Source organism: Lates calcarifer, linkage group LG15 (assembly GCF_001640805.2).
Source record: "Lates calcarifer isolate ASB-BC8 linkage group LG15, TLL_Latcal_v3, whole genome shotgun sequence".
In the NCBI taxonomy this organism is placed as follows: domain Eukaryota; kingdom Metazoa; phylum Chordata; class Actinopteri; family Centropomidae; genus Lates; species Lates calcarifer.
In genome coordinates, this window is record NC_066847.1 from 749,897 (window position 1) to 774,441 (window position 24,545).

At 46.8% G+C, this 24,545-nt stretch overlaps 2 protein-coding genes across 2 annotated transcripts; one reads left to right on the forward strand and one right to left on the reverse strand.

Moving 5' to 3' along the window:
- On the forward strand, nucleotides 1-24,244 carry LOC108881861 (sodium bicarbonate cotransporter 3-like). Its single transcript, XM_018674059.2, is given in 27 exon segments — nucleotides 1-323; nucleotides 3,802-3,867; nucleotides 3,869-3,884; nucleotides 4,797-4,937; nucleotides 5,021-5,159; nucleotides 5,900-6,060; nucleotides 6,150-6,338; nucleotides 9,352-9,464; nucleotides 10,578-10,735; nucleotides 11,726-11,813; nucleotides 12,191-12,337; nucleotides 12,423-12,526; nucleotides 12,854-13,028; nucleotides 13,115-13,248; nucleotides 18,970-19,215; nucleotides 19,557-19,662; nucleotides 20,279-20,440; nucleotides 20,520-20,633; nucleotides 21,022-21,183; nucleotides 21,262-21,384; nucleotides 21,386-21,514; nucleotides 22,010-22,078; nucleotides 22,163-22,336; nucleotides 22,427-22,558; nucleotides 22,646-22,734; nucleotides 22,829-22,936; nucleotides 23,492-24,244. Coding segments are annotated over 27 exon segments (3,384 nt in total). The 5' UTR covers nucleotides 1-266; the 3' UTR covers nucleotides 23,574-24,244.
- Nucleotides 15,241-18,077, reverse strand: LOC108881863 (uncharacterized). Its single transcript, XM_018674060.2, has 8 exons — nucleotides 17,882-18,077; nucleotides 17,540-17,590; nucleotides 17,051-17,179; nucleotides 16,704-16,983; nucleotides 16,489-16,577; nucleotides 16,272-16,322; nucleotides 15,734-15,862; nucleotides 15,241-15,644 (listed from the first exon to the last, which is right to left on the reverse strand). Exons 1-8 carry the CDS (start codon nucleotides 18,021-18,023, stop codon nucleotides 15,361-15,363), a joined length of 1,155 nt encoding a protein of 384 aa, XP_018529576.1. The 5' UTR covers nucleotides 18,024-18,077; the 3' UTR covers nucleotides 15,241-15,360.
- Nucleotides 24,245-24,545: the final 301 nt, after the last annotated feature.

Sequence of the window (24,545 nt, forward strand, 5' to 3'; positions counted from 1 at the left end):
GGCTCGCTGGTTGCTCTGACGGGCGCTCAGTGAAGCAACACATTCAGCTATAAATACACGAGGCTGTGCAGGCAGCACACAGCTCTGTATTTGCTCACGGAGCCTGGACGACTCGTGGATCCACACACTCCACAGTTTGTGTCCGAGCTGCTGGATCTCTGTTACGCAGCGTTTCACAAGGCAGGAGAAAGTTTTCCTCTTGTTCTGGACGTTTTCCCTGAGAGCTGTTTGGAGTTAATGTGACACAGCTTTTGGAGCGAGCAGCCATGGGAGACTTTTGGGGAGATATCGCGAGTCAGAGAGTGGCCAGGGCGATGTCGCTGGTATGTATCTGCTGTCTTAGGACGTCCAAAACAAAGTTAACTGTAAGTAAACTGTCTGTGAAGTTTGTGGTCGGAGTCCGTGTGGCTTCACTTCACACGCAGATCATCTTACAGAGACGGCAGGTTGTTCACACTGAGCCCAGAAGCCTGCAGTTTCTATGTTTGACTTTAAAACATTTGAGGAAATGAGACAGTTAAACAGGAAAAGAGCGGAGTGACAGATCAGAAGTGAAGTGTGCAATGATGAAGTGCAAAAGGCAAATACACACATACCAACATCCTGCTTCAGCACAGCACACAGTCCCACAGTCTGCTGATTATTTATCAATGGATTAATCAATCGATCAGCTGGGTTCTCAGAGCTGAAACAGACGTTCAGTTTACTGTCAGAGGAAAAGCATTTAATAACTAGACGTCCTCATGCAGTACGTGTGCTGTATCCAGAGGAAACTGAACAACAGTACAACACAATATGAGAAACTACAGCATCAGATGAATAAAGTACACAGACATGGAAAAAGTCCACATGATGATGAATGTCTTCTCTGTGTTAAACTACTGAGAAATCACTGAGGTTAGAGTGTGACAATTATCCATCACTATAGTATTAATTACCCTGTGATACACATCATTACAAACCAACAGCAGAACGTCCAGAAACAGAAGAAGAAGAAGCAAGTTAAGGTGGAAATCTCAGGTCGTGGTAGAAAGATCCATGAAGACAGATTAACCTTCACTGGATTTATACACTCAAACTATAATGATACGGTCAGTTTGTGTGACTAATGTTTCTGATGTGGATCTCAGACCTTCAGATGAATGTGACTGTGATAAGATGAAGTTTTATTCTTGTAGGTTTTAAAAGGCTTTAAATGTATTTTACAAATGTCTGAAATATCATGGTAACCTGCAGAAGCTCAGTGACCATCAGGACTGTAGATGGTTTATATGTGAGGAGGATTACAGTGACCTCTCGCCCTGAAGACCTCGTCAGGGTTCAGAGAGAGTGAAAACAGAATCTGCTCCTTCACTCGCAGGACGTTTCGTTCTTCTGCTCGCTGTAAATCTGACACCTGATCCAGAAAGATCCAGATCCTCCTGATCCAGATTCCTCCAGGTTTTATTTTTAGAAACATCAAACTGAAAAGTTTTCACCTGATTCTGCTGTCCTCTGGTCCTCTGGTCCTCTGGTCTCTGGTCCTCTGGTCTCTGGTCTTTTCCTTTCTCCCAGTTTGTGGACCTGAAACAGGCTCAGTAGAGTTAGTGTGAAACTGGACTGTGCATGTGAACGCACCATGAGCTGACCTCAGAGCAGTTCACAGCTCGATCTCCTCTTCCTGTTGAGTGTGGTGTCAGGTTGGTTGTGATGGCAGGAAGGGAGGAATCCTCTAACCCTGATGGACCGGACGGATCAGAGATCAGAGTTCTCTGACCTGTTCACATGTCTGTGTATTTTCTCTACTTTCCAAACGCTGCCACACACACCATTTAAACGTGGCGGCTGCATGTGTCCGTCAGTCTCATCACACCCCTGCTTCAGTTATAAGGCAGTCCTGGGCCTGTTTGTCTGTTTCAGACAGAAAAGTGCTGAACGACTGTCTCTCACTTTCTGTCCCAAACGATGAAGAAACTGGAAAAACCACCTTTTCTGCTCCGATGTGGAGGAACCTGCTGCAGACGACCTGAGGCTCAGTTTGGATTTAAACGAGTTTAAATCAGATTCTCTAAGAGGCTGTGGTCTGTCCCTGTCTCTGTGTCTGTCTCTGTCCCTGTCTCTGTCTCTGTGTCTGTCCCTGTCCCTGTCTCTGTCTCTGTCTCTGTCTCTGTCTCCTGTCTCTGTCCCTGTCCCTGTCTCTGTCTCTGTCTCTGTCTCTATCTCTGTCCCTGTCCCTGTCTCTGTCTCTGTCTCTGTCCCTGTCTCTGTCTCTGTCTCTGTCTCTGTCTCTGTCTCTGTCTCTGTGTCTGTCTCTGTCTCTGTCCCTGTCTCTGTCTCTGTCTCTGTCTCTATCTCTGTCCTGTCCCTGTCTCTGTCTCTGTCTCTGTCCCTGTCCTGTCTCTGTCTCTGTCTCTGTCTCTGTCCCTGTCTCTGTCCCTGTCTCTGTCTCTGTCTCTGTCTCTGTGTCTGTCCTGTCTCTGTCCCTGTCCCTGTCCCTGTCCTTAATCTCAGCAGGAGGTTTGACTCCACATCTTCTCCTGCTGAGTTTTAATATTAATCTGTATAATGTTGGTTCACAGAGTCTGAGCGGTGGTTTGAGGGGTGGAGCTGTTTCTTTAAGCTCTGAGTGTGTGTGTGTGTGTGTGTGTGTGTGTGTGTGTGGCCTGTCAGCATGTTACTGTACAAACAGACAGCAGGCTGTGAGCTCAGAGCTGCAGCAGAGCCACAACCAACACAGAGTGGAGCTTCACTTCCTGTCTGACACACGCCTACACTGTGTGTGTGTGTGTGTGTGTGTGTGTGTGTGTGTGTCCTCCTCACATCATCTTCACTCCGTTGTGTTTATTTCATGTTGTCGTTCTCTCTGTTGAACTTCGCCCTGCGTCGCTCTGTCTCCGTCTCCGTCTCCGTCCAGCTGCAGGATCTGGGCCCCATGCGATCGTCCTGGTGTCCAGCTGTCGTCTCAGACCACTTCCTGTTCACATCAGCGCCGACAGCTTGATGATGAGTCATGGCATTCCCAGCGGCTGTGGGCGGGGCCTCACAGTCAGAGTGTGTCGGCAGCTGCACAGCGTAGAAGAATAAACAGCTAAATGAGGTCCAGACTGACACATGAGGATCTGAGGCTCAGGGTCTCTGACCCGTGGGTTCAAACCCTGCACTCATCTGTGGATTCATTTGTGTGAATGCTGAACGCTCCCCAGTGTCTTCAGATCGTCTTCAGATCCTCAAACTGTCCCACACACATCTCCATCCAGCTGCTGAGCTCCAGTGTCTGTAGCTGCAGTGTCTCACATCTCTGCCTGCTGTGTTTGTGTTGTGCTGTTTGTGAATAAAACCTTTAGAATAATTGTGTAAATATCTTCCATTCATAGTCAGCAGCTTAAACAGCTGGAGTCAGACTCAGAGAGTCCAGAGTGAAGCTGAACTGTAGGTCAGTTAAAAACCAGACTTCATCTCTGAGGTCCAGGAGACTGAGGCAGATATCCAGAATCAGAGCTGTGTGTTTGTTACGGTGCGTTCAGGGCCATTGTAACAGTGGCTGTTCCTCATGTTGCCTCTGTGTTTATGTGCATGTGTAATTAAACGCCACATTCACCTGCCAAGATTTTAAACAGCAGCAACTAAATGTCTTTTCAGGTGTCAGTGTGTGCTGTGTTCTACTGGTGCTGTTGTTATTGTTTCCACTGCACCTGTACTCCAGGTGTTCTTGTTTTAGAGTCAGTGCCGGTCCTCACAGGTATAGAAACATGAGCGATGGCTGTAGCAGTGCTGTGAGAGCTTCACTTGTGTTTCATGGATCTGTTCATGTCTGTGCTGCAGGGCAACGATGAGGAGGCGGTCCTGGACCAGGGGAAGACCAGCTCCACCCTCTACACCAACTTTGAGAAAGGAAGAGCTGGAGAGTGAGTCTGTTTACACACACACACTCACACACCACACACTCATACACCACTCACAGAGTAACTGTCTGTGTTTACAGTCAAACAGAAAGTAGCAGAAATGACTCAGGACATGTTTTGTGTTGCTACAGGAGGAGAGATTTCTGGATCTAAATCTGGAACTTTGGTTAATTTTAGACCGATGAAGTGTTCAGACAGGATGAGCTAAAATAAAAAATGAAACCGTGTCCTCGACGTGAGGGACGAGGACACGGTTCTACTCAGCTACAGTTAAGATCAGAGCAGGGTTTGTTGTCAGTGTGTTTGTTTCCATCCTGTTTTATGTGCAAATCTCCTGAGTGGAAACACTGGAAGCTGATGAAGTGTTTGAGTCCCTCAGTGTCTGTTAGCGGAGCTGCTGCTAACGTTAGCTCGGCTTGTTCTTAGGTTCAGGTTCCTTCAGTGTGGATGGTTCCTCCTCTCTGTCTGTTGGGTGGTGAGAGGGTTTCTATAAGCACAGTCACTTTTCTAAAATACCACTGAAACTATCATCTCAGATTGGATGAAGGTTTCTGGATCTTCAGGAATCAGGAAACAAGCTGCTCCTCACAGAGGAACTGGTTTGTAATGTTAAACTGATTTATTCAGTGATATGATAACTGAATCTAATCACTTAGTAAAACACAGATGTGTAACATGACACGACTGTAGTCAGTGTGTTTTCAGGTCTGTTTGTTTTGGAGCAGTTGAAACCTCCCAAAAATAAATCTGCAGCCAGTAAAAAAACCTCATTAAAAATGAAAACTGAAGGAATGTTAACCCACAAACACGACACGACTCTGAGGACTGAGCTCCTTGGTCTGGTTTAAGATCAGATCAGAGAGAGCAGTGTCGTGGTGCTGACAGAGAACTTTCTGTCTTCGTTGTCTCCGTCAGGTCACAGGGCGGTCTACGTCGGAGTCCACGTCCCTCTGGGTCGACAGAGCCGGAGACGACACCGTCACCGAGGACACAGACATCACCGGAAACGCCGGGACCGCTCGGACCGGGACGACGGACGAGAGTCGCCCACGAACGGTCCGACCTCTGACCTCAGTCACGGCGCTGTAAACACGGAGCGTGAGACGCAGACGATGACGAGCGTGTTTTTGTCTCCACAGATACGCCGTCTCAGAGAGTCCAGTTCATCCTCGGGACGGAGGACGACGACGAGGAGCACATCCCCCACGACCTGTTCACCGAGCTGGACGAGCTCGCCTTCAGAGACGGAGACGTCCAGGAGTGGAAGGAGACGGCCAGGTGAGTTTTATTTAGACGGATTCCAGCGGTTTGTCTTCTGTGATCCTCTCCTCCTCTTCTGTTTGCCTTCCTTTCAGTAGTAATCCTCTGCTCTTCCTGCAGGATTATCCTCTGTTTGTTCAGGGTTTTTTAATTTAACTTCAAGATGTTTCTGTTTCACTTCGCTGCATCAACTCACCTGGTTAGTTCAGATCAGGAGCCAAGTTAAACAGAGGAGGAGAAAAACCAAACAAACACAACGAAACCTTTTCACACTGCAGAGTAAATATCAGCTGAAACACTGAGGTTGACAATGACAAAAAATGAAGCATCTGAAACCAGATTTAATAAATGTAAAGGTTTAATATGCAACTTTTCTGCATTAGAAGATAAACATTACACGTATATATTAGACATGTTGTTGAGTCGTGCTAACGTTAACAGCTGATTTTTAACATTCAGTGTTTTTCCTGGTTTCAACCTCCTGGTCTGACGAGACCTCTGTGGATAATGGTTCAGGACTGATCCTGAAACCAGGAAGTCAGTTAGCATGTTAGCATGTTAGCTCTTCCTGTTGTCAGTGTGTTTCTGGTTAAATGTCTGAAATAAGGTCTGTGGTTTTAACACAAGCTCAAGACATTTTCAGGTTTGATTCTCCGACATAAAATGGGTCAGTAAATCCCCCACTCCTGATGTTTGAAGCTTTTACACATACTGTGTGTTTAATGTCCGGTTGATTTCCTCGTTAAATGTGTGTCCAGGTGGTTGAAGTTTGAGGAGGACGTCGAGGACGGCGGCGAGCGTTGGAGTAAACCGTACGTGGCCACGCTGTCTCTGCACAGTCTGTTCGAGCTGCGTTCCTGCATCCTGAACGGCACCGTGCTGCTCGACATGAGAGCCAACACCATCGAGGAGATCGCAGGTCAGAGCGCCGCCTGCCCGCCCGCCCGCCGTGTGAACGTGCTCAAACAGGTTTCTGACTCTAACCTCACGTCCTCCCTCACGCCGCAGACATGGTGATCGACAGCATGCTGGCGTCGGGGCAGCTGGAGGAGGGCGTTCAGGAGAAGGTGAGGGAGGCCATGTTGAGGCGTCACCACCACCAGAACGAGAAGAAGCTGAGCAACCGAATCCCGCTGGTTCGATCCTTCGCCGACATAGGCAAGAAACACTCGGACCCCTATTTACTGGAACGAAACGGTGAGACGGCAGCGCTCTCATTCTCAGGTCCAGGTTTTAAACTTCCATCTGTCACACACTGATTCTTCAGTATGGTTAGGAAACAATGAGACAGAACAGGTCAGGATAAATGACACTAATACACATTTGAACTTTGAACTTTTATTGATTCTTGATTGATGTTTACTTTATTTTCATTTCAGTTCCTGCTTCAGGCTAACCTGCTTTAGCTTATTACAGTTTATTCCTGTTAATTCCCATGGAAAGTTTCCAACAACCCTAAAGATGAAAGTTTCAAAATGATGCAGTGATTTTAAAAGAAAGATTTTTCTTCATCTTTCTGTTTGTTTCTGTCAGCGTCCACTCTTCTAAACAGTGTAAACAGCTCGCTCTCAGGTCACCGTGTTTGTGTTTCCCTGTGAAACCTGTGACTGATTTTTCAGTTTCCTGAGATTTAAAATAACTCTCTGTGAGACGTCGGCCTCACTTCCTGGTGTTTCTGCCTCATGTTGTGTTTTCAGTAGAGTTTGTTTCAGTCGTCTGATCGGTGCACGGCACGGTGTCGGCATGCTGCTGTGTTTCCTCCAGCGATGTGATGGAGGTGGATGTTTGAGGTGTTTAGCTTTAGAGAGTGACGAGCTGTCGTACAGACACTAACCTGAGCAGTTCTCTAACACTGTCCTCAGCAGCACCTCGCTCTGCTTCCTGCTGCTCAGCACTGACCTGCCGAGTCAGCGAGCTAATGACCAGCTAACACCATGTGCCGAGTCTGCGTTTTAATATCCGGACTCATAAACCCTGTTGGTGAGGAATGTTTTCATTCTGCTGCTGGAGCTGATGTGACCTGGAGACCACAACCCCCCCGTGTGTGTTTTATCTCTAACACCTTGTCTGAGGAAACACCAGATTTACTGAACATTCACCACACACACACACACACACACACACACACACACACACTTTTAAAGAGGTTAAAGAGACGTGTTCCTCAGAGGACACAGTTCATACTTAGAGGATGTGAGAAGAAAAACCATCCAATGAAAATCAGTCAGAGACTCACGTTTCTCTGACAGAGAAGCAACAGACAAACATTGTGTTCTGTAAAATAATTATGTAACAGAGGAAGAACAAACAGTCCCTTTACATCAGATGTCATGAGATTAAATCAGGCCTCAGTTTATTTTTGTTCAGACAGAGCGATGTCGTTTTGTTTCAGGAGGTTGATTATTCAGAGTTTTCTCTCTGTGATTGAAGGCATCACTGTCTGAGTTTACTGAGCTGAGTATCTCACACTGCTGTTCTCTATTAGTGTTTGTGAAAAGAGCTTTAACAGAGTGAAAATGAACTCTGTGATCAGACCTCATCACTGTTTCCTGTCAGAAGGTCAAACAGCTACAATCAGATGTAGGTGATCAGTGAACTCTGGTGTTTCCTGTCCGTCTGTCTGTGGCCTGAGCCTCCGTCAGTCTTTCACTCTGTCCTTCCTTCTCCTCTCCTCAGGGGAGGCTCTGTCCTCCTCTCGTCTCTCCCTCCCTCGTCGCTCCTCCCTCGCCCCGTGCCGCACCTCCACCCCTCCTCCTCCTCCTCCCTCTGGCTGTCAGCGGCGCCGCTCTGCTCCGGGGGGGCTGTGGGGAGGGATCCCCAAGGTGGTGGTTCACCCCCCTGAAGAGGAGCAGGAGGTGTTCAGGGACAGAGGAGAACCAGGAGCACGTCTCCTGTCAGGACCTGCTGACGCCTCACAGTCACTCAGGCAAATATGAGCATGGCACGGCGTGGAGCGCTCTGAACTCTGAGCATGGGAACGAAACTGAGTGGTTTCTGAGTGAGGACTGATCAGCAGCAGCTGAACACAACTGTGGATGTTTGTCTTTAGTGAACAACTAAAATCATCTGATTCATGGAGCCACTGTCAGAAAACACCATCGCAGAGAAAACCTGTCTGTATTATCAGTTCAGACGTGGGAGTGAATTCTGTCTAGTTTGCATGTTTCCATTCATTTCTTTGCATGTTTAGAGAAACACATTTGATGTGACCGCGGTGCAGAGATGAAACCTTCAGACAGGAGCTAACTCAGCTGTCTGAAAAATGACAGTAACGTTCTTTAAGTCTGCAGTGAAACAGTCTGCAGGGCAGCAGAGACGGAGGCTTCTCGTCCAGTGTTAGGTTATAAAGATGTTGTTGACGTGCATCAGAGAGCCTGGCTGAGCTGCAGGGACAAAGACGTTCTGTTTTACAGCAGGAGCAACACGCGTCTTCGTCTGATGGTGTGACCTTTTCTCCCCTTAAACCAACAAAAGTGGATTCAGGCTGAATGCTGCGTGTGCTCAGGCGGTGCTGAGCTGAGTCTCTCTTCTTGTGGACGCTGTGCTGGTTGTGTTACACTGACAGGTGTCTGTCGTTGCTGAGAAGCCAGTGACGATGTGTTAATGATCTGTAGAGCTGAATAAAAGTGTCGACTGAAGCTGGAACATCATCCTCTCCCCTCGGACGCCTCGTTACTGAGTCACTGTTCAGGTGCTGAAGTCGACGGGTTTTTAAAATAAACAGGAAACGATCAGCGAGCGTGACGAACGAACAGCAGCGATCAGCTGAGTCCAGAGACGAGAGAAGCTCGAGGGTCGATGAGCTGAGGGACAATGATTCATCAGAAAGAAAAGTTTAAAACCACAATTAACTTTAATTTCTTCCCTCCTCACATCACAGCAATGATTTACTCCAACATCAAACAAGCTGAATTTCCACCTGTGTCATTTTCCACCTCAGTGTTTCCACAGTGTGACTCAGTCATTTCTTCATCTGAGGATCTGAGGGGAGTCAGAGTGATGACTCAGGTCAGGTCTGGATGTCCAGGCTGTAACAGGAAACCAGGCTGTTTAACTGTGTGTGTGTTTTGTCAGGTTAAAGGACTGCATGTGAAATATTTAGCCTGAAATATCGATAAGCTGCAGAAGATAAAAGATTAGAACCATGACAGAGTGTGTAGATGTGTGAATGTCTTCTGTATAAACTGACGGTGTCTTCGTCTCGGGGCAGGTCTGCTGGCGTCTCCTCAGTCGGCTCCAGGAAACCTCGACAAAAACATCGAGAATCGCATCAACGGCGGCAACGGAGGCAGCCGGGAAAACAGCACGGTGGGCTTCAGCAAGGTAACCAGCCAACCTTTATCAGCATCCACACAACATTTCATCTGCTAGCTGAACACTACACTTCCCATGAGGCCTTCCTGTTGTTGTGTTTCCATGGGACCTGAGTTTAGCAGCAGATTTCAGTCTGTGGATTCTTTCTAATCTAAATGATTTCAGGCAGACTCGTCTCATTAAAGTCAATCTTTGGAATTGATGTGGTGCTTGTCAACCACCATGAACAGCTGCTGCAGCATCATGGAGGGGATTCCTGCAGAGATGGAGCAACCACCAACATCTCTATACATCTCTACACAGACAGTAACAGATGGAGGCAGCTCCTGTTAAATCAGATGTTTGTGGTTGATGAAAAGCTCTGTCTCTGTAGGAATCTTCTCCATAATGTAGTCAGACACTTGGAATAACAAACTGAGGAGGAAGATGACGTCCCCACTCTTCATCCTGTGTACGAGTGATGGCTCTGAGGTCTGGATCATAAAGTCTGGTCTGGTGTGAACCTGAAGGAGCCGGTCACGGTCTGTGTTTGAGTTCTGGACGATGACTTGGTTTGTTTCTCAGCAGGACTGCGACTGTGTTTGTTTGCTGCCAGCGTCCGGCAGAAAGCCCGCCGTAAGTCCGTCCGCCCGTCTGTCAATCACCGGCTGTCGACCAATCAGTGGCCTGTGCTGTGAGTCGTGGTGGTGCTGCGCTGTGTTCATGTGTGTCCGTGGTCTCGTGAAGCTGGTCTCAGTGTTTTGTGATGAAGAATCAGCCTCCTGGTTGTTGTGAGTTTTAGTGATAAGTCGTTGTTGTGTACAGACTGATCCTGGGTTATGAAACAACAGAATAATCTCACCATGAGGTTCATTCAGCAGCTGCTCTGGAGAAAATTCTTTCCTCCCTCAGAGAAGCAGCAGCTTTCTGAATAAATCAGACTTCAGATCAGATCACAAACTCACACCGAGACTCGACCTGCTGCGTCACCTGACACCAGCAGTTCACCTGAGCTGTGCGACGGCGACACCTTCACTGTGGACAGACGAGCCCCGGCTGTGTGCGGTCCTGTCACTGCCCCCTGCAGGCTGCAGCTGTCATGACGTCCTGTGGTCACCGTGTGTTTGACGCTCTCTGTTTCAGGTGGACATGAACTTCATGAAGAAGATTCCTCCCGGCGCCGAGGCCTCCAACGTCCTGGTGGGTGAGGTCGACTTCCTGGAGCGACCGATCATCGCCTTCGTCCGGTTGTCGCCCGCCGTGCTGCTGACCGGCCTCACCGAGGTCCCTGTACCCACCAGGTAAACTACCACAGGACAGGAAGTCACATGTAGGTCATGTGACGCAGCTGAACGCTCCGAGTCACCGGCGTTTATTTGTGTATTTATTTGGATCAGCAGCTTCTCTTCCACACGGCTGGATCACCTGATCTGAGAACCTAAAATAAAACCGCTCCTCCTCCCTGCTGGCCTTTCATCACCATGGTGACAACACAGGAAGATCAACTGCAAAAAGTGTGAGAGAGGAAACGTTAATGGTCTCCTCACACTTTCTTTATGCTCTGACTCCTGCTCCTTTCTTTGCTCCACTCACTTCAGTTCAGATAAATATTAAAGTGCAAAAACAACACACACTAGTTGCTAAAAATAACTTTAGAAAAGTGCTGAAAATGTAAATTTAAATCAAATTAAATGTGCAGAGTTGGACTTTACTGCACAAGCAACAAAGGAGTTTTTAGTCCTGTTGCACTTGAACTGAGACGCTGTGAATCTTCAGTCTGATAAAAGACTTTCAGACTCACTGAGCAGATCCAGCTCTGCTGGGTAAAGATGGCCGTCAGGTGTGTCTGTGGGGCACCTGTCACCTCACCTGCCTCCTTCACAGTACGACTCAGGTGATTTTTACCTCTGATGTTGAAGTTGCAATGACAGAGAATGCATCTCAGTGTCTTTAAAAACACCTCCGACAGAACGCTGCTGAAATAATCGTATCGTGGTCAGTGACTGCTCCGACTATCTCTGCTCTTTATTGTGTTTATTTGGAGCCTGTGACTCTGCAGCTGCTGGTTCTTTATCTTCATGCTCTTAACTCCATCATGATGTTTTCTACTCTGCAGGTCTGACAGCTGGAGTGTGTTTTTGTTAAAGCAGCAGCAGCAGCGCCCCCTGCAGCCGCCAGCAGTCAAACACTGTTGTTAAACTCCATGTTCTGTTGATGAGTCTGTGACTGCGTCAGGGTTATACCTGTGTGTTTCTGAGCTTGTGCTGTTGATCGTCTTCCTGTCCGTTCAGGTTTCTCTTCCTGCTGCTCGGTCCGTTTGGAAAAGGTCCACAGTACCACGAGATCGGACGCTCCATCGCCACTCTGATGACCGACGAGGTGAGGAGACGCAGAAATGATTTAAAGCAGGAGATCCGAACGTCCTCACTGAACCTGCAGGAATAATGTTCACTCTGTGTTTAAAGCTGTTGAATGAATATTACTGACTCAGTGTCTAGTTTATCCTGAGGAGAAGGATTTTCTGACAAATACAAAAACCAGAATGAGGCCAGTCTGTTCTAGCTAGCTGCTGCTTCTCACACGGCTGACAGACGTCTGTCACAGTGATCTGACAGATTTCCAGCTGCTGCTTTGTTTCTAAATCCTGAAAACGTCCCTACATGAGTAGAACATCATGGAGACGTGTTTTCATCCTCAGCTGCACTGCCTGTCGTCCTGCTCTGTAGTCAGACTTCATCTCTCCTCTGTCTTTGCAGATTTTCCACGACGTCGCCTACAAAGCGAAGGACAGGAACGACCTGCTGTCAGGGATCGACGAGTTCCTGGATCAGGTCACTGTGCTGCCTCCAGGTGAATGGGACCCCAGCATCCGCATCGAACCCCCGAAGAGCGTCCCGTCTCAGGTGAGATCCCCGGACTGACCCCTGAGACCTGAACCTGCAGAGACGATCAGACGGTCTCACACTGTCCTCTCCTCTGTCTCTGCAGGAGAAGAGGAAGATGGCGTCCGTCCCTAATGGCTCCGCCCACAGCTCCGACACGGTGAAGGAGGCGGAGCATCAGACCGGACCGGAGCTGCAGAGGACGGGGAGGTCGGTCTGATTTACTTTCAGTGGGACTGAGTGTTGGTGCTGATCTCCTGGTCCAGACTGGTCCAGTTCAGTCCTTGGTCATTAGGCTATAAACCAACTACACCACGGTCACATGACGTCAACGTCTCCACCACTAAGCTTCCAACTGGTCATTTCATTTAGCTCTGAGCTCTTCTACAAAAGCCTTTCTTCTTAGAAAGTTAGTGAGAGTTTGAAAGAGCGTGAGTAGAAACACAACGAGGCTGTAAAGGTGGACTGGTGAGTAGATGGGTTTTCATGTTAACGTCCCCGACAACCTCTGTAGTGACTCTGTCCTCTGTCCGTCAGGATCTTCGGTGGTCTGGTGAACGACGTTCGGAGGAAACTTCCCTTCCTGTGGAGCGACGTCAGAGACGCCCTCAGTCTGCAGTGTTTGGCGTCCGTCCTCTTCCTCTACTGCGCCTGCATGTCGCCCGTCATCACGTTCGGAGGGCTGCTGGGAGAGGCCACCAAAGGACAGATCGTAAGATCCAGACTGAGAGAACACAGTCTGAGTGTTGGAGGCTTCGGCCTTTAACAGATCTCTCTCTCTCTCTCTCTCTCTGGTAGAGTGCCATAGAGTCTCTGTTTGGGGCGTCTCTGACGGGCGTGGCCTACTCTCTGTTTGCCGGTCAGCCTCTCACAATCCTGGGCAGCACCGGTCCGGTCCTGGTCTTCGAGAAGATCCTCTACAAGTTCTGCAGGTGAGTCAGCGCCGGGCTCTTACATGAAGCCTGCAGCAGGGGGCGCCGTCTCCTCAGCATCAGTCACCTCAGCCACTGCGATCACAGACAACTGTGTCTGTGGTTAGTTCACTGTTTGAATCCTTTAACCTCTAACAGACTGCTTGGAAACACAGAGCGGATGATTGATAGATCAATAAACAATTAATAATCATATTGGGAAGTTTTTAAATCTTAGATGTAAATAATCACTGCAGCTTTAACCAGGAGACTCGTTTTCTTTATTACAGGGATTGTTTTCAGGAATAAGGCAGAATTCTGAGTAAAACTCCTCCAACATCCGTCAGATGAAGAGTTTTTAAAAACCTCATTTAGATTTTTAAGTTCCCCCGGTGTTGGACTTCTTGTTCGTTTATCTTCAGATGTTTCTTCCCACAATTCATCTGGAGTCACCGTATTTTAATTTCCATTTTTCTGTGATTTCTAAGCTGCTGTTGAAGAACTTATTTCTTGTGTCTCTGGCATCATTTCGTAACAGATTTAACAGATTCGGCTCAGGTGTTGGCGTCACAGCAGGATGACGCTGTGTGGGAATTAAAAATCAGAGCGTCTTCAGTGACGACGTTAACGACCCTGAAAGTGAGATGAATGTGTTTTTATAACTTCAGTTAAATAACAGCTAAAACCAACCAATGAGCTGAATCAGGCTTTTGTGTTTTGGTTTTACGGAGTCACAGAGGTCACAGATTATTGTGAGTTATGGGATTTTGGATCAGCGGTGTAATTGGCTTTAGAGGGATTGTGCATTTGTGCATTTGAGCTTTCAGTGCAGTGAAGCAGTTTTCTATTGTCTTTCCGTATTTTTTTTGGTCTGAGGATTAAAAAGGCTTTTTGTGATATAAAAAATCTTTTGTAACACTTATATAAAATACTTATTTTTTAACCTGCTCCAGTTCCCAGTGGATTACATCGCACACAAACTCAAATATTTCCAGGAATATGCGTCAGAGACTCTGTAGTTATTTACTAAGATCAGAAAAATACAGTTTCTGATGCTGATTTAAATGTTTGATCTGGCAGAGACATTTGAGGTCGTCAGTTTTGACTTTAAGAAACAAATAATTTATCAATCAGCTCAGAAAATGATAAGTAGATCAGTCAATAATGAGAATAATTTTAATTTGATCACTGAACATATTAAAGATATTTTTTTCAGCTTCAGGTTTTAGATCAGCATGTGAAGCAACCAGGTACCAGACTCCACTGACAAAAACAGGAATTTTACTGAGCAGAACACAGGAGCTGCTGGAACACTGCTGTCAGTGTGTCTGTGTTACTGTGTGGTACTTTTACTTCAGTAAAGTATCTGATTACTTCTTCCTCCACTGAAAGTCACACAGTAACACAGACACACTAACAGATGGAGGCAGTGGTATTCCAGCAGCTCCTGGTTAAATCCCTGTTTTTGTCAATGGAGTCTGGTACTGAAATATAATGTCTTTAATAAAAAGCTGTGTCGCTGTAGGGGACTAAAGTTCTACTGTTCTTGATCATTTCTGCATCAGTTCCAAATCATTTACATCCAAAACATGGACGTTCAAAAAGTTTTCCTTCAACTGCAGACAGTGAATCTAAAGCCTTTTTCTCCTTCTCTTCATCTGTAGATTTAAAAAGCTGAGCTGGATCACAGCAAGTGGACAAAGAAAAATAAATCAAATATTGACTAATTAGATACGAGGCCGAGCTGAACCTGCAGACCCGGGTTCAGCAGGATCTGGGTTGAAGGGAGGTAACAGCAGAAATCTCTCTGCTGTCTGTAGAAATCCTGTTTGTTTTTCTAATCTGATCAGTGTCTGTGACGCAGGAATCAGCTGCTCGATTGTTTCATGTGTGTTTTCAGTTTTGAAACAGGATGTGACTTTCTGATACTTGGTGCTGCTCTCTGCAGGTTTACATTTGATTTTAAAAACATGGAGTCTGTGTATTTGAATGACTCAAAGAGCTGGAACAAGGTGAAGCTTCAGGTTTTATTTGACGTTTAAAGCTCAGTAAGTTAAAGTCAGTCAAGCTTGATTTGACTTCAGTTCTGGTTCAGCATCGTCAGACCGATCAGTTGACCCGTCGCGTTCGTCCTCACATGGGAAACAGCAGGAAGCCGCTGAAGGTGCTGTGGTGGTTGCTGTTGTCCCAGATCTGGGTGTTGTGCCACAGCTGCATGGAGAGGGTGTCGCCCTGCTCCAGCAGCAAGGTGGCGCCGTTGGACGCCGTGTCGCTGCCCTCGCCGGACGGCTGCTCGTGGGCGATGAGCTGGATGGACGCTCCGTTTTTGTAAAGGACGGCGCTCATGGGGAAGTCGGTGGGGGCGTTGGCTGTGAAGCGGATGTAGTAGACTCCACGAACAGGTGCTGTGAACACACCTGGGAGGAGGAAGGGAAGTATGGAAGATGAGAAGGGACAAAATAACCGAAGCATATCTTTAATCTCAGCAGGTGTAGTTTGTCGTCACCTGTCTCAGAGTTGTACGCCTGTCCGATGTTGGTCAGGACGTCTTTGTAGATGAGTGTTTGGCTTCCTGACGTCGTCTTACGGAGACCGTTTCCTCCGAGAGAAACTGCAAACGCCACCTTCGGTACGTCTGAAATTTAAAGACAGAAGAAGAAACATCAGGTTTTCATACTCCATCCATCTGGAGGTTTATATCTGATGGAGGACCAGAAGAAAAACATTCAGATTCATTCAGAAATCACAAGAATAAAAGTCGATCTGTTCAGTTTGGTTCTATAGTTTCTGTCTTCACAGAAAAAATCATCCAGACAACTGACAGACATTTCCTCTGTAAGAACTGGTGATGTCCACATGAGGGCGCTCCTCCTCCACAGTTAACGCTGCCTTAGTGTTTGGCCTCTGTCCACCTTAAATTTACAGCTGCTGTTAAACCGCATCAGTATCTTATCACTGCAGCGTGTGGAGCCGAGATGAGAGGTTTGTCTGTCATTAAATGTTAATATTGATTCTTTCTGAAGATCATCAGAGGAGTGACTGACCTCTGATCGCCTTCAGCTCCGTCTCTGTGGCCTCCAGTCTCTCCTTCACACCTACAAACACAAACACATGAAAAACACCATGAATATTGTGAGCTGAGAAAGGTTTATCTCCACTGTTGGTGAGAAGTGAGGACGGCTCTTCAGTCAAACCTGTTTTTATGATGTTTGTTCTCAATATATTTCTGAGTAAATGCTTCAAACATCATCAAACCTTTACCTGAGTTTTCAGTCTGAATCTGTTTCAGTGAAGCCTGGAGAGCTTTCAGCTCGGACTCAGCGTCGAACTCTGTCGGACGTTCATCCACCCTTCAAACACAACAACAACAAAGTTCGTCTTTAAGAGTGTGTGTGGATCTTTTTCCTGATTGATCTCTCGTCCAAAGCCCCCGTTCAGACCGGATTAGTTTTAGTAAAAACCGCGTTCGTCCTCACATGGGGAACAGCAGGAAGCCGCTGAAGGTGCTGTGGTGGTTGCTGTTGTCCCAGATCTGGGTGTTTTGCCACAGAACCATCTTCAGCCTGTCGCCTTGCTCCAGCATCAGGGCGGCGCCATTGGACGCCGTGTCGCTGCCCTCGCCGGACGGCTGCTCGTGGGTGATGAGCTGGATCGCGGCGTTGTTTTTGTAGAGCACGGCGCTCCGGGGGAAGTCGGTGGGACCGTTGCACGTGAAGCGGACGTAGTAGACTCCACGGATCGGCGCCGTGAACACACCTGGAGGGAGAGGGGAGGATAGAGAGGACGATGTGGACGAGAAACTGAAGGTGAAGTTGTATCTCACCTGTCTGGGCGTTGTAAGCTCCACCCACATTGGTCAGGACGTCCTTGTAGATGAGATCTTTGTTGCCCGTAGTCGTCTTCACGAGGCCGTTTCCTCCCAGAGACGCAGCGAATGCAACCTTAGGTGTTTCTGTACAAAATCAGATTCCAGATTCAGATTCCAAAATCAGATTTAAAATAAGTGGAGTTTCAGGATGTTTCAGAAAATCTGCAGAGGTTTGTCTTTGTTAACCTGAATGTGTTGGAAATGGTAGCTCCTCGCTTTACGTCCTCCTTTTTAGCTTTTCTAATCAGTATCAGAGCTGCAGCTAATGATCAAATCTCTGGATTTGTTCAAGCAAAATTGTTTCTTAATGCACAGCATTTGTCTCCTTGTCTCACATTTAATATTATTCCAGCTGTTTTACTGTGTTGTTGTTTATACAGCAGCCTGTATTATAGTCTGTAAGAAACCATTAATTACATGTTTATATCCTTTGAGATTTCTCACCTTGGATTCTTTTCAGTTCCCTCTCAGCCGCTGCCAGACGCTCACTCATCACTGTCGATGTAAAGAGAGAAATTTAAGAAACTGGAGCTGTTCGCACCTTTTAAATACGATGTTTCAGCTCCAGAAAGTCTTCAAAACAGTCCAAGTAACAAAGAAAAGTCAGTCGTCGTTTGTCCTGTTTTCGTGTGAATACTTTATTGTATTGGGTGAACTGACCCTTTAAGAAAACATCCTGTTTAAGTCATCCTATTTAAAAATTCAAGTCAGATAATTCCTGTTGGTTCCTGTTGGTTCCTGTTGGTTCCTGTTGGAGAGGTCGTCCTGGTGCGAGCAGACTCTTACCTCGTCTCTCGGCCCTCAGCTCCTGCAGGGCGGCCTCGACCTTCTTTAGCTCGGCCCGGGTGTCAACGGGCTGAGCAGAGCCGAACCAGGCCAGGCAGGCCAGGGCCAACAGCAGCAGGGCGGGGGGACACCGAGACATCATGTCTGTTGAGTCAGAGCTGCAGGAGACACAGGAAGAGACGGGACGACTGCGTCTTTATAATGTCACAGACTCAGTGGTCGATGGCCTCTGATGATTGACTAAACAGTTGATCCTGAGTCAGTGTTGACTCTGTGATATCTGCAGTCACTGATTATTACTGCTCCATGCTGAGCTCAGATCCCCTTTCATTTGACCAGAAACATCACTATATATCACTACCAGACTCCACTGACAAAAACTGCTGGAACACTGCTGTCAGTGTGTCTGTGTTACTGTGTGGTACTTTTACTTCAGTAAAGTATCTGATTACTTCTTCCACCACTGAAAGTCCCACAGTAACACAGACACACTAACAGATGGAGGCAGTGGTATTCCAGCAGCTCCTGTGTTCTGCTCGGTAAAATCCCTGTTTTTGTCAATGGAGTCTGGTACTGAAAACAACTGCTTAGTGGACGTGCCTTAACACGATTAAAAATACCACTTATCCTTTAAAGTCTGTTCTTACTGTCATTGATTGACGGAGTATTGATCATGTCAATGTTTAGTTACTGATTGCTCTGCTCTCTGATTGGTTCTTTCACTGGTCAGAACATCTTATCTGCAGCCAAGAGGCCTTGGACTGAATATACCCGCTTTACATGTTATATTAGTTGACTACAAATCATCAGACATTAAAGACTCCGTCTACTGTTAAGTTCTTTTCACCAGCACGACATGAATAAAGAACATCAAAGTGCAAAATGCTAGTGAATATCAGGGAGCTTGAGCTCCACCACGGCCGGTTGTGGACATGTTTTTAGGATGTTGTTTTTATAGACAGACACAGTTACAGGTGTTGTGACTGTGTTTGTAATTAATGAGCTTAATCATTTTAAACTGATATTATGATCCTTTAAATTACACTGAGGTAACCCCTCCTGTCCCCTCTGATCATCTCCGTCCTCAGCGACTACAATCTGTCCTACCTGTCTCTGAGGACCAGTATCGGACTCTGGACCGCCTTCCTCTGCCTGGTGCTGGTCGCCACCGACGCCAGCTCTCTGGTCTGCTATATCACCCGCTTCACCGAGGAGGCCTTCGCCGCCCTCATCTGCATCATCTTCATCTACGAGGCTCTGGAGAAGCTGGTCCACCTCGGGGAGGTGTACCCCATCAACATGCACAACCACCTGGACAACCTCACCTTCTACACGTACGTTTCATTTTCTATTCAAATCAAGACGTGTTAAAGTTCAGACTTGGTCTGGTGCTCTGTTTGGTTTTAAACCAGATTGTACAAAACATAATCACAAATGTTTTTCCACATGAAAGGAAAAGATAAAATGAAAAGCACAGCTCACAGGTAAACTCAGCCACTTTACAGACATTTTATGCAAAATTGACAAAAAACAAAAAATTATAAATTATTATATTGTGTTCCTCCAGACCTTTTTGAGCAGATTCTGTTGTGTGGTGGGATCATTGTCCATCAGTAAACCCTCAGTAAACCTCTTTGTAATGTTTACCTGACTCACCTGTTTGTTTCTCTTCCAGGTGTCAGTGTTCTCGGCCGGCTAACGCCTCAGCTAAAGCCCAACAGATGTGGAGCAGCAAAAACTTAACCTCAGAAAGCATCCAGTGGGAGCAGCTGGGTGTGAAGGTCTGAGACACAAAGAAGCCTGATGTTTTATTTAATGTTTTGTCTTCTGCTACAGAAAAGTTTAACGTCAGACTGTGTGGACTGTAGTTTTCTGTAAGAAGAACAAAATGGCAGCATCCAAGAAAAATATCGGAAGATGTTAAATGATCTGCACTAACTGTAAATAAAAGTTCATTTAAAAGGAAAAATTACAGGTGAAAGTTAAATCCTCATAAAGTCTGAAGCTAAAACAATTAGCCTAAAAACTGAAACTGAAAAGACTGAAGCTAATTTTCGTAATTGATTCATTGTTATTTTTTAAGCAAATATAGTGAAAAAACACCAAATATTGTCTGATTCCAGCTTCTGAAATGAGAGGATTTCTCATTTCACTGTAAACTGAATATTTTTGAGTATTTGGTGTTTTAATCAAACAAAATATTTGAAGACATCCTGACTGACTGATTGTTAGTTTCCCGATTGTTAGCATTATTGTTAGTTTCAACCTTAGCACGTTTCGTCCTCTGGCATTAAGTCAGGGTTCGGTCACAGCAGCATCTAGTGGACGTTAGAGGAACTGCAGCTCCGAACTCTTGAGCTCTGACTCCTAACGATCTCTTTCTCCGTCCGTCTCCAGGAATGTCAGGAGTTGTACGGGGAGTTCGCTGGTTCGGCTTGCGGCCACAAAGGTCCCTACGTCCCCGACGTCCTCTTCTGGTCCGTCATCCTCTTCTTCACCACCTTCTTCCTCTCTGCCTTCCTCAAACAGTTCAAGACCAAGAGATACTTCCCCACCAAGGTCTGTCCATCTCCCCGTCCTTCCTCAGTTTGACTGGGAGAAGTTGATAGAAAATGTTGAAGATGTTTTGTCTTTGTAGGTCCGATCGACCATCAGTGACTTTGCCATCTTCCTCACCATCATGATCATGGTGCTGGTGGATTATCTGGTGGGTGTTCCTTCACCCAAACTCAACGTACCCGACCGCTTCGAGGTAAAACCAGACTCCACACAGGATACTGGTCATAATTCCATTTCTGATGTTAAATGAGAGGCTGTTCTTTTGTTTTCTGATGTTAGTGTTGTGGTTTGCTGTTGGCTTGGAGAGGTAACAGGTCACAGGATGTCTCCTATGACCTGACTTATTTAGGTTTTGGAGTATGTTATATCACATTGTGTACAGAGCTTTTTAGGTCCGTTCCTTCTGTATCGCTGCAGAGTGTAAACATAAAGCCAACGTACTTAAAAACATAAACAGAGTCACATTCAGAAGCTACAAACAGCACACATGTCATTTTGCTTTAAAATAAGACTAAACGATTATTCGATTGTCAGACAATTCTTTTGTTGGTGTAAAGATTTAACTGTTTGTCTTTGTTCAGCCCACGTTGAACACTCGAGGGTGGCTGATCTCTCCACTGGGGTCAAACCCCTGGTGGACGCTGCTGGCTGCCGCCGTCCCCGCTCTGCTCTGCACCATCCTCATCTTCATGGACCAACAGATCACCGCCGTCATCGTCAACAGGAAGGAGAACAAACTGAAGGTCAGGACTGCTCGATCGGACAGGTTTGTCTCTGACAGAGCAGCCAGATGATAAGCTCTCTGTTTTTCTTGGTTGCAGAAAGGCTGTGGCTACCACCTGGACCTGCTGGTGGTGGCGGTGATGCTGGGCGTGTGCTCCATCATGGGCCTGCCGTGGTTCGTGGCGGCGACCGTGCTCTCCATCTCCCACGTCAACAGCCTGAAAGCTGGAGTCGGAGTGCGCAGCGCCCGGCGAGCAGCCAAAGTTCCTGGGCATCAGAGAGCAGAGAGTCACCGGCTTCATGATCTTCGTCCTGATGGGCTGCTCCGTCTTCATGACCTCCGCCCTCAAGGTGAACGTCGCGTCTTTGTTCCTCACAGAGACGGATAACATCCTGAATGTTCGGGCTTTCCTGAGGATTTTACTGCTGCCAACATTTACACTTCAGATAACTTTACTCACACTTCTATTCCCTCTACTCTCAGCGCTTCTTTTACTTGAGTATTTACTTAATTTGCTCTAAACCTAATTATACAGTGGAGGAGAACCGGGTCGAAAGTAACAGGTGGATTTTCTCTGAGGCTGATATGTCTGACTGTGTCAGCACATAGTGAACACAACACCCAACAGAACAACAAAATATCTCGTGGATAGTTTTACTCAGGAAACTGTTTTCAACTGCAACTTATTTTGGTCCCGGCTCTCCCCAGCTCGTAGTGTGTTCACGTCTGACTCACACTTGAGCTTCTTCCATCGTTAGTTCTCTGGAGAAAAGTAGAAATATGTTTCCACTGAGCTGTGAAATACCTTCTCATGCTGGAGTTGGACTTTTCTGTGTGTCTCTCAGTTCATCCCGATGCCGGTCCTGTACGGAGTCTTCCTCTACATGGGAGTGTCCTCGCTCAAAGGCATCCAGGTCTGTTCCAGCGCTCGTTCGTTTCCTCCTGCTGCAGCTTCATCGCTGTGTTTCAGTGTCTTTAACCTCTCTGTCCCTCTGCAGCTGTTCGACAGGATCAAACTGTTCGGCATGCCGGCCAAACACCAGCCGGACCTCATCTACCTGCGCTATGTCCCGCTGTGGAAGGTCCACGTCTTCACTGTGGTGCAGCTGTCCTGCCTCATCGTCCTCTGGGCCATCAAGGCCTCGGCCGCTGCCGTCATCTTCCCCATGATGGTGAGACAGAAACAGAGACACCACTGAGACTGAACACCTTTTATTATGAATTGAACAGAATAACTTGTCTGCTCCGTTCATCCTCTGCAGGTCCTGGCTCTGGTCTTCATCAGGAAGCTTCTGGATTTCTGCTTCACCAAGAGAGAGCTGAGCTGGCTGGACGACCTGATACCAGAGAGCAAGAAGAAGAAGGACGACGACAAGAAGAAGAAGGAGAAGGAGGTGAGACGCAGAGCTGGACACCTGGAGGAAAACAAAGTAACTCTGCTTCAGTCTCCTCTCTGACATTAGTGCTGTTGGTTTTCTCAGGATGCTCAGAGGATGTTGGAGGAGGCAGAGGACGATCCACCGTACGACCGAGGAAACGTCATCAACTTCCCGATCAAAAACCTCAAACGGTGAGTCAGTGACTGATCACACTGATCCTTGTGAACACAGACACTGCAGCACAGAGTAATGTGTTTATTTGTGTTTGTTTGTGTGTTTGTGCAGCGTGGATCCGTCAGAGGTGAACATCTCAGATGAAATGGCCAAAAGTGGCATTTGGAAATCGGTCACCATGAACTCTGACAGCAGCAAAGCTCTGAAACGCTGCAACAGGTAAAATCATGAAGGTGAACGGTGATCAAAAACTTTAGTTGGTCACAGTTTATTTTCTGGAATAATCCAAAACACAATGAAATAATCCCATTGGCTTTTTGTGGAGGAACCAGGCTGACTTCAGGTTGGACTGCAGAAACACATCATCACGTTTGATGGAATTAGGTAAAGGTTGACTCAGGTTAATAGATGGTTGCTGCAGTTGGTTGGTATAGTAAAAGGTTTTGTTTGTGATGATCATGATTTACTGGGGTCTTAGACGCTGTTGTGATCACATTAATGGTTGCCAGTTGGTAATGCATTGCTGGTTGCCAGGTTGTTGCAGGTAATTGCTAGGTGGTTGCTTCATGGTGTTCAATGGAGTCGATTGGGGATTGCTAGATGTTTGCTTAGACTTAAGGAGTCGTTTCAAGAAAACTGGAGTGATCAACCTGCAGACAATTTGTTTAAGATTGACAAAAACCAAATTTGATCAACACAGTTTCACAGAGTGATCAATAAACTCAGGCAATGTTTAAGCCCACTCTTACTCTGATGATGCTTGTTGTTTTCCAGCCTGGAGAAGCTGCCGAGCGTCCAGATAAACGTTGAGAATGAGGACGGTCGGAGAGTCGTGGACGCCGAGACGTCACTATGATCCACCGCCGCTCTCCACCACCAGGCGGCGCTGCTGGGAGAGGCTGCTGTTACTGATGGGACCCTGTAGCCCTCCATCTTCTCTGAACTGAGGTGAAAGGTCACTGGAGGACCAATCAGGCTTCGCCACGTCGTGCCGTACTTCTCATCCTGCGTTTTCTCGGACGAAGGTGAACGTTTTATTTTCTCATCGTTTTATGGTGAAACATGGAGACTCCGCCACCGGGAGCCAATATGGCCGCCACTTACGGAAACAGCTTCCTCAGGTTTCTTTGGTTGGTTTTTACTCGGGGGCGCGGTCCACTGCTGCGCTGTGATTGGCTGCTGAAGCATCAAACCGAAACACAGCCTGATTTTTTTTTCTGAAAAACACCTGAAGTTTAATTTTATCGTTTTAAATTTTCTGTTTCTGCTTTGATGAAGCAGACGGGGCTCTTCACCTCCAACAGGTCCAACGCAGGACGGAGTTTTTATTTAATCATCATGCTGAATTAAGTTGTATATGTGTCAGTGAGCGTATAGTTTTTTATGTGTGTGTCTGGGAGTGTGTGCGTGTGAATGTGTGTGATCACCTGTACCTCACCTTGTTGCCTACAGTGGCCGACTGAATGACGTCGCAGTCGCTGTCAGTTCCTTCATAAAGCTTTAATAAAATCAGTTTGGTGATGACGATCAGAGTCTGTTGGACACTGTCAGACACTTCGCTGAAAAATAAAATCTGATTTCAGTTTGTTGAAGCAGCGAAAAGATTCTGTTTAAGTCCCTGACACATTTTTATACTCAGTATAATTAAGCCTCCATGTCAGACACAGATGTGGCCGGAGGCATCATGTTTTTCCGCCCAGCGCAATAACCTCACAAGTAGCTTGAAAAAATGTGTCTAGCCAACATTCAGTCCTGTATTGATTTATGTTGAATGGCCACAGGGGGAGCCCTGCTCCTTTTTAGCGCCCGTCTCCATGACAACTATCCA

Bases quoted from the DNA above. Each gene is read 5' to 3' on its own strand.
- LOC108881863 (XM_018674060.2), bottom strand. From the start codon at position 18,023: ATGATGTCTCGGTGTCCCCCCGCCCTGCTGCTGTTGGCCCTGGCCTGC. The intron at 17,180-17,539 runs GTGAGAAATCTC...GATTTTGTACAG, and splicing joins GGAACTGAAAAGAATCCAAG to AAACACCTAAGGTTGCATTC. The intron at 16,578-16,703 runs GTGAGGACGAAC...TTGTGTTTGAAG, and splicing joins GGCTTCCTGCTGTTCCCCAT to GGTGGATGAACGTCCGACAG.